This window comes from Lithobates pipiens, unplaced genomic scaffold (assembly GCF_037356315.1).
Source record: "Lithobates pipiens isolate NorthernLeopardFrog02 unplaced genomic scaffold, aLitPip1_a1.2 Scaffold_41, whole genome shotgun sequence".
Classification (NCBI taxonomy): Eukaryota; Metazoa; Chordata; class Amphibia; order Anura; family Ranidae; genus Lithobates; species Lithobates pipiens.
In genome coordinates this window covers 4,200,603-4,214,137 of record NW_027507861.1, presented here as the reverse complement: position 1 = coordinate 4,214,137, position 13,535 = coordinate 4,200,603, and the positions used below count along the sequence as shown (strand labels likewise).

General features: G+C 46.9%; 1 protein-coding gene across 1 annotated transcript in view; it reads right to left on the bottom strand.

Moving 5' to 3' along the window:
* Nucleotides 1-13,535, bottom strand: part of LOC143956794 (uncharacterized) — a 79,619-nt gene that overhangs the window by 43,991 nt on the left and 22,093 nt on the right. Inside the window, exon 2 of the mRNA XM_077466969.1 lies at nucleotides 11,124-11,130. Coding sequence (XP_077323095.1) covers nucleotides 11,124-11,130 — 7 coding nt within the window. The remainder of the gene's footprint in view (nucleotides 1-11,123; nucleotides 11,131-13,535) is intronic.

The window sequence follows — 13,535 nt, the reverse complement described above, 5'->3', positions numbered from 1 at the left end:
ATGTATACAGGACATTCTGGGACTTGTAGTCCTCCGGTGTATAATATACAATGTATACAGGACATTCTGGGACTTGTAGTCCTCCGGTGTATAATATACAATGTATACAGGACATTCTGGGACTTGTAGTCCTCCGGTGTATAATATACAATGTATACGGGACATGCTGGGACTTGTAGTCCTCCTGTGTATAATTTGCAATGTATATGGGACATGCTAGGACTTGTAGTCTTCCTGTGTATAATATACAATGTATACGGGGCATGCTGGGACTTGTAGTCCTCCTTTGTATAATATAGAATGTATACAGGACATGCTAGGACTTGTAGTCTTCCGGTGTATAATATACAATGTATACGGGATAGGCTAGGACTTGTAGTCCTCTGGTGTATAATATACAATGTATACAGGACATGCTGTGACTTGTAGTCCTCCTGTGTATAATATACAATGTATACAGGACATGCTAGGACTTGTAGTCTTCCTGTGTATAATATACAATGTATATGGGGCATGCTGGGACTTGTAGTCCTCCGGTGTATAATATACAATGTATACAGGACATGCTGTGACTTGTAGTCCTCCTGTGTATAATATACAATGTATACAGGACATGCTAGGACTTGTAGTCTTCCTGTGTATAATATACAATGTATATGGGGCATGCTGGGACTTGTAGTCCTCCGGTGTATAATATACAATGTATACGGGATATGCGAGGACTTGTAGTCCTCTGGTGTATAATATACAATGTATACAGGACATGCTAGGACTTGTAGTCCTCCGGTGTATAATATACAATGTATACGGGGCATGCTGGGACTTGTAGTCCTCCGGTGTATAATATACAATGTATACAGGACATGCTAGGACTTGTAGTCCTCCGGTGTATAATATACAATGTATACGGGGCATGCTGGGACTTGTAGTCCTCCTGTGTATAATATACAATGTATACGGGATATGCTGGGACTTGTAGTCCTCCAGTGTATAATATACAGTGTGTACAGGACATGCTGGGACTTGTAGTCCTCTGGTGTATAATATACAATGTATAATGGATATGCTAGGACTTGTAGTCCTCCTGTGTATAATATACAATGTATACAGGACATGCTGGGACTTGTAGTCCTCCGGGGGATAATATACAATGTATAATGGATATGCTAGGACTTGTAGTCCTCCTGTGTATAATATACAATGTATACAGGACATGCTGGGACTTGTAGTCCTCCGGGGGATAATATACAATGTATACAGGACATGCTGGGACTTGTAGTCTTCCTGTGTATAATATACAATGTATACGGGACATGCTAGGACTTGTAGTCCTCTGGTGTATAATATACAATGTATACGGGATATGCTGGGACTTGTAGTCCTCCAGTGTATAATATACAATGTATACGGGACATGCTGGGACTTGTAGTCCTCCTGTGTATAATATACAATGTATACGGGATATGCTGGGACTTGTAGTCCTCCAGTGTATAATATACAATGTATACGGGACATGCTGGGACTTGTAGTCCTCCAGTGTATAATATACAATGTGTACAGGACATGCTGGGACTTGTAGTCCTCTGGTGTATAATATACAATGTATACGGGACATGCTGGGACTTGTAGTCCTCCTGTGTATAATATACAATGTATGCAGGACATGCTGGGACTTGTAGTCCTCCTTTGTATAATATACAATGTATACGGGGCATGCTGGGACTTGTAGTAATCCTGTGTATAATTTGCAATGTATACGGCATATGCGAGGACTTGTAGTCCTCCTGTGTATAATATACAATGTGTACAGGACATGCTTGGACTTGTAGTCCTCCTGTGTATAATATACAATGTATACAGGACATGCTGGGACTTGTAGTCCTCCTGTGTATAATATACAATGTATACAGGACATGCTGGGACTTGTAGTCCTCCTGTGTATAATATACAATGTGTACAGGACATGCTGGGACTTGTAGTCCTCCAGTGTATAATATACAATGTATACAGGACATGCTAGGACTTGTAGTCTTCCGGTGTATAATATACAATGTATACGGGGCATGCTGGGACTTGTAGTCCTCCTGTGTATAATATACAATGTGTACAGGACATGCTAGGACTTGTAGTCCTCCTGTGTATAATATACAATGTATACAGGACATGCTGGGACTTGTAGTCCTCCTGTGTATAATATACAATGTGTACAGGACATGCTGGGACTTGTAGTCCTCCTGTGTATAATATACAATGTGTACAGGACATGCTAGGACTTGTAGTCCTCCTGTGTATAATATACAATGTATACAGGACATGCTGGGACTTGTAGTCCTCCTGTGTATAATATACAATGTGTACAGGACATGCTGGGACTTGTAGTCCTCCAGTGTATAATATACAATGTATACAGGACATGCTAGGACTTGTAGTCCTCCTGTGTATAATATACAATGTATACAGGACATGCTGGGACTTGTAGTCCTCCAGTGTATAATATACAATGTATACAGGACATGCTGGGACTTGTAGTCCTCCAGTGTATAATATACAATGTATACGGGGCATGCTGGGACTTGTAGTCCTCCTGTGTATAATTTGCAATGTATATGGGACATGCTGGGACTTGTAGTCCTCTGGTGTATAATATACAATGTATACGGGATATGCTAGGACTTGTAGTCCTCCTGTGTATAATATACAGTGTGTACAGGACATGCTAGGACTTGTAGTCTTCCGGTGTATAATATACAATGTATACGGCATATGCTGGGACTTGTAGTCCTCCTGTGTATAATATACAATGTGTACAGGACATGCTGGGACTTGTAGTCCTCCAGTGTATAATATACAATGTATACAGGACATGCTAGGACTTGTAGTCTTCCGGTGTATAATATACAATGTATACGGGGCATGCTGGGACTTGTAGTCCTCCTGTGTATAATATACAATGTGTACAGGACATGCTAGGACTTGTAGTCCTCCTGTGTATAATATACAATGTATACAGGACATGCTGGGACTTGTAGTCCTCCTGTGTATAATATACAATGTGTACAGGACATGCTGGGACTTGTAGTCCTCCTGTGTATAATATACAATGTGTACAGGACATGCTAGGACTTGTAGTCCTCCTGTGTATAATATACAATGTATACAGGACATGCTGGGACTTGTAGTCCTCCTGTGTATAATATACAATGTGTACAGGACATGCTGGGACTTGTAGTCCTCCTGTGTATAATATACAATGTGTACAGGACATGCTAGGACTTGTAGTCCTCCTGTGTATAATATACAATGTATACAGGACATGCTGGGACTTGTAGTCCTCCAGTGTATAATATACAATGTATACAGGACATGCTAGGACTTGTAGTCTTCCGGTGTATAATATACAATGTATACGGGGCATGCTGGGACTTGTAGTCCTCCTGTGTATAATATACAATGTGTACAGGACATGCTGGGACTTGTAGTCCTCCAGTGTATAATATACAATGTATACAGGACATGCTAGGACTTGTAGTCTTCCGGTGTATAATATACAATGTATACGGGGCATGCTGGGACTTGTAGTCCTCCTGTGTATAATTTGCAATGTATATGGGATATGCTAGGACTTGTAGTCCTCCTGTGTATAATATACAGTGTGTACAGGACATGCTAGGACTTGTAGTCCTCCTGTGTATAATATACAATGTATACGGGGCATGCTGGGACTTGTAGTCCTCCTGTGTATAGTTTGCAATGTATATGGGACATGCTAGGACTTGTAGTCCTCTGGTGTATAATATACAATGTATACGGGATATGCTAGGACTTGTAGTCCTCTGGTGTATAATATACAATGTATACGGGATATGCTAGGACTTGTAGTCCTCCTGTGTATAATATACAGTGTGTACAGGACATGCTAGGACTTGTAGTCCTCTGGTGTATAATATACAATGTATACGGGATATGCTGGGACTTGTAGTCCTCTGGTGTATAATATACAATGTATACAGGACATGCTGGGACTTGTAGTCCTCCTGTGTCTAATATACAATGTATACGGGGCATGCTGGGACTTGTAGTCCTCTGGTGTATAATATACAATGTATACGGGATAGGCTAGGACTTGTAGTCCTCCTTTGTATAATATACAATGTATACGGGGCATGCTGGGACTTGTAGTCATCCTGTGTATAATTTGCAATGTATATGGGATATGCTAGAGCTTGTAGTCCTCCGGTGTATAATATACAATGTATACAGGACATGCTGGGACTTGTAGTCCTCCTGTGTATAATATACAATGTGTACATGACATGCTAGGACTTGTAGTCCTCCTGTGTATAATATACAATGTATACGGGATATGCTAGGACTTGTAGTCCTCTAGTGTATAATATAGAATGTATACAGGACATGCTGGGACTTGTAGTCCTCCTGTGTATAATATACAATGTATACGGGATATGCTAGGACTTGTAGTCCTCTAGTGTATAATATAGAATGTATACAGGACATGCTAGGACTTGTAGTCCTCCGCTGTATAATATACAATATATACAGGACATGCTGGGACTTGTAGTCCTCTGGTGTATAATATACAATGTATACGGGACATGCTGGGACTTGTAGTCCTCCTGTGTATAATATACAGTGTGTACAGGACATGCTAGGACTTGTAGTCATCCTGTGTCTAATATACAATGTATACGGGGCATGCTGGGACTTGTAGTCCTCCTGTGTATAATATACAATGTATGCAGGACATGCTGGGACTTGTAGTCCTCCTGTGTATAATATACAATGTATACGGGATATGCTGGGACTTGTAGTCCTCCTGTGTATAATATACAATGTATACGGGATATGCTGGGACTTGTAGTCCTCCTGTGTATAATTTGCATTGTATACGGGATATGCTAGGACTTGTAGTCCTCTGTTGTATAATATACATTGTATACGGGACATTCTGGAACTTGTAGTCCACCTGTGTATGATATATAATGTATACAGGACACGATGGGACTTGTAGTCCACCTGTATATAATATACAATGTATACGGGACATTGTGGGACTTGTAGTCTTCTGGTGTATAATATACAATGTATATGGGACATGCTGGGAGTTGTAGTCCTCCTGTGTATAATATACAATGTATACAGGGCATGCTGGGACTCTTCTAACTTCAGTTTGTTCAATTACCCACTTGCCTACCAGCCACTTTCACCCCCTTCCTGCCCAGACCAGTTTTCATCTATCAGCGCTGTCACACTTCGAATGACAATTACTCAATAGAGACTACAAGCTTTGGTGCTAATCACTGGAAATTGATCACACTGGATGTACTGACGGACAATCTCATTTCTTGAGACCCTGACAAGCCAGGACAGTATAAATACCCCCCAAATGACCCCTTTTTCTGAAAGTAGACAGTCCAAGGTATTTAGTAAGAGGCCTGGTAATCTTAATTGTAATCTCACCGCACCTTCAGTGTCACTTAGAACTCCACTTCCTCCTCTCCAACATCTTTTACCATTGGGGTCCTTTGACCTCTACTATTCTCAATCTACACGTCCTCCTTGGCCTCCCATGGCTTCCACTACCATTTATATGCCGATGACACCCAAATCTATCTCTCTGCCCCTCAGCTCACCCCATCAGTCTCCTCACACATCACTGATCTACTAACAGACACATCAGCCTGGATGTCAAACCTCTTCATCAAACTCAATCTATTGAAAACTGAGCTCTTACGATTCCCCCCCCCCCCCATGTGCCCCTTCCCTGACTTCTCTGTCAAGATCAATGGCACATCTATCAGTCCGTCCCCACATGCCAGGGTGCCAGGGGTAACCTTAGTGTCTGAACTGTCCTTTCAGGCCGTCATCCAATCCCTGTCCAAATCATGCCGCCTCCACAATGTCTCTAAAATATGTCCCTTTTTAACTAATGACACCACCAAACTTCTTTTTCACTCCCTGGTTATCTCTCACCTCGATTACTGCAACTCCCTCCTCATTGGACTAACTTTACATAGACTCCTCCCCCGTCCATAATGAATGCCGCTGCAAGACTCATCCGCCTTACCAACCATTCAGTGTCCTCCACCCTCTCTGCCAATCCCTCCACTGGCTTCCACTCACCCAACAAATAAAATCCAAAGTACTCACAATAATTTACAAAGCCATCCACAATAGTAAAGGATGAACTTCCCAAGGCACTTTTCGTGAACGCGATCCGCGAACGTGCCCAAATGTTCAAAAACCGCAAGGTTCACGGCGGACCGCATTGACTTTAATGGCATGTGAACCTTAAAAACCTCCAGGTCATATTTTCAGCCACAAACTACTTACTAGCTGTGCACACATAGTCCCACAACATGGACACTGATATAACAAAAATTAAGTGAATCTGGGATCGACAACGACAATCATTCTTTTTTTATCTGTGAAATTTTGACAATTCAGGAGCGCATGAAGGCCATGGAGGAGAGGCAAGGTCAGGGCAAACTATGAAGGGGGTGCAGGAGATGATCAGTGCCACAGTCAGGGCAGCGCAGTCCTGTGCCAGTGTCCCAGTGTGCCAACCTGTTCTTGAGCCCCTCCCTCTGCCCGGCCCTTACCCCCACCTATGCAGGGCTCCACTGCAGTGGTCCAGAGGTGCCAGTCCAGTACTGATCCTAAACCATGTTACTGGCACTTGATGATTGGCTTCTCCGCTGCTATCTCCCTCACTGTCTGAAACCAGCACCGCAATAGAGAATGAGCACTGACACCAGCACCTTGATAGAGAGCACGGACACCAGCACCGTGACAGAGAGCACTGACACCAGCACCAAGACATAGAGCATTGACACCAGCACCGAGATAGAGAGCACTGACAGCAGCACTGATACCAGCAACTCGCTGCAGGTAGAGAGCACTGACACCACACCAGCACCGTGATAGAGAGCACTGACACCACACCAGCACCGTGATAGAGAGCACTGACACCACACCAGCACTGTGATAGTGAGCACTGACACCAGCGCCCTGATAGAGAGCACTGACACCAGCACCGTGATAGAGAGCACTGACACCACACCAGCACAAAGATAGAGAGCACCTACAGCAGCACTGATACCAACAACTAGCTGCGGGACCCAAAAATATGACACCGCTCAACCTCTTCAAACAGGAGGGTACGAGCATATAGTACGGTGTACTTTTTTTGTACAAGGAAGTGAGCCAAAGGTAGAAAAAAGGTCTGTGTGCTAGATTAAATAAATTGTTTATAGAGTTATGCATATACATGGTCTACTGGTCACATGTGTTGAATTCCGCCGAGATCCATGCCTCATTCATTTTTATAAATGTGAGGTAGTCAACACTGTTGTGAGCAAGGCGAGTACGCTTATCGGTCACGATCCCCCTTGCTGCGCTAAACATCCTTTCGGACAGGACACTGGACGAGGGGCAAGCCAACAGTTCCATTGAAAAATGGGCAAGCTCTGGCCAGAGGTCAAGCCTGCCCACCCAGTAGTCCAGGGGTTCATCACTCCTCAGAGCGTCCACATCGGCCGTTAACCCGATGTAGTCATACATCTGTCAGTCTAGGCATTCCCAGATGCTGGATCCGGATATCACCTGTCGATGGGCCAGCTAAAAGAATGATCTCATATCAGAAGTCACCAACACATCTTCAAAACGGCCTCTTCTTGCAGACGCTGTTGGATTGGTACCCGCAACTCTCTCTGGGAGTGGGAATTCCTCCTCCGCCAGCGCACGCAAAAGCAGAATGCAGCATTTCTCTAAGCAAGGCATGGAAGTGCTCCATTCTGAGGGCCCTCTGTGATGGTGGTAACATTTCCGCCATTTTGTGTTTATACCGGGGGTCTAAGTACGTTGCCACCCAGTACTGGTCCTTGATCTTTATGCTTTTTATACAGGGGTCCCTGTTAAAACACTGGAGCATGAAGGCCCTTCATTTGCACTAAACTGGAAGCAGTGTGGTGGCCTGGCTCCTGCTCATCATCCAGGATAATGTCATCCTCCTCTCCCCATCCACGGACAACAGGGGTCTCAGAAAGGTTTAAAGCATGCTCTTCTTGCTCCTCCTCATCCGTCCTGGCACCATGCTCATCTGACTCCTCTTGTTGGCTTGTCTCAGATAGAGTAGCCCCCCCTGGGAATTCATCCAGCATTGCGACTTCCTCATCTTCCTGCTCCTGCTCCTCCATGGCTTGATCAATGACACAACTCAATGCACGCTCCATAAAGAAGGCATAAGGTACGATGTCACTGATGGCGCCATGGCTGCGACTGACCAGTTTGGTGATCTCCTCAAATGGCCGCGGAAGTCTGCATGCGTCACGCATGAGCAGCCACTGGTACGGTGAAAAAAAACCCCAGCTTCCCAGAACCTGTTCTGCCACAGAGTTCGTACAGGTAGTCGTTAACTGCACATTTCTGCTGGAGCAGCTTATCAAGCATGTAGAAGGTTGAGTTCCATCACGTCGGGCAATCGCAAATAAGACGTCTGACCGGCAGATTGTGTCGCCGCTGAATGTCAGCAAGACGAGCCATGGCAGTGTAAGATCTTCTGAAATGGACCGAGATTTTCCTTGCCTGCTGCAAGATGTCCTGGACCCCAGGGTATTTGACAACGAATCGCTGCACGACCAAGTTTAAGACGTGTGCCATGCATGGCACGTGCGTGATTTTGCCCTGTTTCAATGCGCTAAGCAGATTGGCACCATTGTCACACACCACTTTACCAACTGTCAAATTGAGCGGTGTTAGCCACTGATCTGCCGGTGAACGCAAAGCTGAAAGGAGTGCCGGGCCAGTGTGGCTCTTGGCTTCCAGGCACAACAGACGCAGCACGGCATGGCAACTTCTCACCTGGCATGTCAAATAGGTTCTGGGGAACTTGGGAGGCGCAGCGGAAGAGACGCTAGCAGCGGAAAAGGCTGGAGTCAGTCGAGGAGGAGAGGGAGGAGGATGGAGTAGGAGGAGGAGGAGAAGAAGAGTCAGGCCTGCATGCATTCCATGGGGGTAAAATAAAATCTACACGGGTGCCACAGGTTACATGCTTGACGGCCGTCAGAAGATTCACCCAGTGGGCAGTAAAAGTTATATACCTTCCCTGCCCGTGTTTGCTAGACCACGTGTCTGTGGTCAGATGCATCTTGGCACCGACACTGTGTGCCAGAGATACATTCACTTGCCGCTGAACATGGCCATATAGCTCTGGGATGCCCTTCTCTGGGAAACACTTCCTTCCTGGGACTTTCCATTGTGGTGTTCCAATGGCCACAAATTTGCGAAAGGCCTCCGAGTCCACCAGTTTATATGGCAGTCGTTGGCGGGCTATGAGTTCTGACAAGCCAGCCGTCAACCGTTGGGCAAGAGGGTTATCCAGCGTCATCATTTTTTTACGCTCGAACATTAGGCCCACGGAAGCCTGCCTTTTTGCAGAAAAACGTGAGCTTGGCGTGATGGAAGGTGGAGTGGAGGACAATTCTGAGTAGAGAGGAGAAGGAGAAGTAGAAGAGGCTGGACGGTGAGAGCCTGGAGTGTGGCTTTGGGTGTTCTGTTGCTCCCACTGGGCTCGGTGATGTTAGCTCATGTGCCTTCTTAAGGAGGTCGTCCCTAGGTGAGTGTTGGGCTTACCGCGACTTATGCGTTGACTGCAAAGGCTGCATATGGCAACACACTGAACTCCCCTCCTCTTCTTATCTTGTGGGCACCCACGTGACATCACTAGACACGTCATCATCGACTTCACCTTCCCCAGTAGAGATCTTGGAGTAGGCAGCAACACCGGGGACCAACCTCCTCCTTGGGCTGATCTGGGTACTGTCGTCAGACTGCTGAGTGGCAGTTGTTGCTACCTCCTCTTCCTGATCCAATTCCAAGAATGGCTGCGCATCGGCAATGTCTTATGATGGATCGGAAAATAATTCCTGTGACTCAAGCGGAGGGTATATGGTGGTGGTGGTGGTAGTGTCTTTGGGGGTGGTAGTGTCTTTGGGGGTGCACACAGCAGAGAGTGAAGAAGAGGGTGCAGATCGAGAGGATGAGGAGGGTGCAGAAGAGTAAGGCTGAGCGAGCCACTCATCCAAGTCTGGTGCGTCCTTTGACGTAATTAAACGCACCTTCTGCAATTTGTCACTTTGGCTCAAGCCTGTTGCTCCTGCCCTACCCCTACCACCCCTGCGGAAGGGCCTGCCTCTTCCTCTGCCGGTCATTTTTTAAATGACCCTGTGACAAAAGTCTCTAGAGAAGTGCAGTATATGTTGAAGAAGGTATATAACACCCTGCTTCAATCTGTCGTTTTGGGGGCCACTGGTCTATCACACCAGTTATAATACTTTTTTCTAATTGCATTTGTCACTCTTTGTAGTATCGCTGCAGAACCGCTCAGCAGTCACAATGCTGCACAGTGGAAATGCACTATACTATGCTTTCTATATGTGCAAGTATTTTGATTTTAATAATGTTTATTGAAGATTTTCATCAGAACAGTAAAGATAAACATTCCTCAAAACATACAAGCTAAATCCACCCGTACATAAGTACAGCCAAGCTAGACATACATGGATCTAGACCAGAATATAACAAAACCAATCTATAAAGCCAACAGGAAGTACATTGACATAACATTGGTATTATCTTGAACCCATAACAGCAAGTTTAGCCCCCAAAGGGGAGTATGTCTAGTCAAAGCACACGAGCCTCAGGTCCCCTGGCGCCCCAAACGGGATCAATCTGCAGACCAGGGGCTAGGCCCGTTCGCCAAGACCAGGACACTCCCGTCCCATCCCTACAAAGTTCAATTACCTGAGATGCCTAAAGGATTTTTGGGCCAATAGCCAGCCCAGAACATGGCTGCTGTCTTTCTTAGAACCCCATGTGGGGCACATCCCATTACACCAAGGGAGGTGAAGAAGAAGGGAAGAGAGAAAACGTGTGAAAAAAGAAAGGGGGGAAAGGAGAAAGAGAGACAATGTAATAAGCTTAATCAAGTGTTACCTGCCCCAGAAGACAAAGTACCAGGCTGCACTCCTGGAATAAGAGAAATATTACACAATGTCGCCCAAGGTTCCCAGGTCAACCGGAATCTCTCCGTTTTGTCGTTCCACTTGGCCACTACTTGTTCTTGTACCATAATCCATGTTACCTTAGATCTAAACATCTTATAGGAAACCGTGTGTTTCTTCCAGGCCTTAGCTATCGTGATTTTAGCCCCAAGAAAAACAAAAAACGCCAGTTGCTGTAAATGTTTGGATAGAGCCGGGACGGAATGATTTAGTAAGGCTAAACTGGGGTGTGGTAGTAAGGCAGTCCCTGTAATAGAACTAACCGTACAAAACACTTTCCGCCAAAAGGAGCGGATGCGTGGACAGGACCACCAGACATGAAACATATCTCCTCCCAGACCACAACCTCTGAAGCACACTGGCGAGGAACCCGGAAAAATTTTTGCCAGCCTGGAAGGAACATAGTACCATCTAAATAAGACTTTGATACCTGCCTCAATTAGCGAAACATTAAGGATACCTTTGTGAGCTCTCGTCGAGGCCCCAAACCACTGTTTCGATTCCCATGAGCATCCCAAATCAGCTTCCCATGGCCGAGCATAAGGGGGCTTGTTGTCCGTCCCCATAAGAGCCGTGTAGATCAGGGAGATGCCCCCCTCTGGTCCGTAGCCTGCGCACACCATTGCTCATATTGCGTTATAAAAGGAGGAAGTGGTTTAGAAGTTCAAATGGAATTCAAATAGTGTGAGATTTGTGTAAATCTGAAGATTTCCGAATCGGGCATATCTAGTTTCTTTTTGCAGTGTGTTAAAGAAAGAGGGCCGGTAGGGGGAAAAAAATGTCCAATTCAGGGGCGTGGCCGGAAGTCGAGGTCGTCGGATGTGTCTGGGGAGAGCTCCGCCGAGGCCTAGCTCAATCTTACCCCATCCTCGTCCTCCGCATCCCTGTTCTGCCCGCCGACCTCTCCATCCCACCAGTGGGACATCGGAGCTCCGGAGCCGTTATTTTTGTTGGATCCGCCGCTGTTTTCGCTCTGCGGCGGCGGGCGGCGAGACAGGCCGGACGCCGCCATCTTGCGGCCTACGTCGCTACCTGGAGCCTCCGGACCGAACATCCTGGGTCCCCCCTCAGCCGGGACTGCAGCGGTTGCCCACCGCGGACCCCTCGGGACAGCCTCTCCTGCGCCAGACCACCGCTGATCACCGCTCGGATGCCTGAAGGGACTCCCAGACCCCAGCTTGACAGGTGAGCTCCGGCGGCCATCTTGCTACACCCGAGGCCTCCAGCAGCGTGCCTGCCCTCTCCTGTGGCCGGATTATTGCCCCTGTCAGCACAGGCATTGCCCCTGCCTCAGTCTGATGTGCCAACCCTCCTGAGTGTCTGCCTGCATTCTCCGGTCACATCCTCCTGTACTGCACCTATCCCTGGCCTGCTCAGCGGCCATCTTGGTCCACCCATCGCCTTTGCCAGCTGCCTGTGGCCTGCACCTGCTTGCTACTCACCCTGGTTTCTTGCCTTACCTTGTTCCTTCTCCCCTTGTTTAACCCAGTGGGGCAGTGGTGTCTGGATCTCCCCCGCCTGGCTGTTGGGAACTGCTGCGGCCTGCACTCCTGCTCCATCCCCCCTCCCCCCCACGGTTGGTTTGGGCCTTCTGAACGGCAGCATACTATCTTGGGGTCTCATCTTGGGTCCCACTTGTTTGACAGCCATGTGATCATCCCATGTAGGCCTTAGCCGCCTTCCAATGCTCCCGTGCTGCTCACAGTCGCAACTTTTATATGGGAAACACCGCATGTAACTGAATATACGCCTAGTCCCAACGCCTCATGGTGAAATACGGGCCGAAACACCTTCCTCAGTCTACGCCCCCAGATTTGCGGCCCTCACAGACACAGACTCTGGATCGATTTTTAGGCAGGCCGGCCTCCCCAGCCCCTTCTCCAGGTTCTTTCACGTACGCACAAGTGGCATCCCAAGCACCTGCGCACGACAGTCCACATTCCTTGTCACACAGCCACTCAGACGCAATGTCCGCCCCGGTCACAGTTGATGTACTTGACGACAAACTGCGAGCTCTCCTACAAGACTTGACGAGTAATGTTTCTAAGGAAATGGGTAAGCTGGCCCATGAACTGTGGGGAGAGCTTGCCCAGATTGGGGAACGGACTGATGTCCTGGAAACCAAATTTGATGACCTGATACAATATGTCCACGTTTTGGAAGAAGACAACGCCGGTCTGAAACAATCAGTCTCTCAGCTCTAATCCCAACAGGAAGATTTGGAGCATAGAGAACGTCGCCAAAACCTTCGGATCAGAGGCGTCCCGGAGGCTATTAGTGAGGGGGAGATCAAACCATACCTACTCAGCCTCTTTAACGTTGTTGCCCCTAAAGTCCCGGACATAGACTGGAGAATGGATAGGGCCCACAGATCCCTGGCCCCAAAACCGCCTGCCGGAGCCAATCCTAGAGACATTATCGTACGCTTTCATTACTACGATAGCAAGGAGGCTT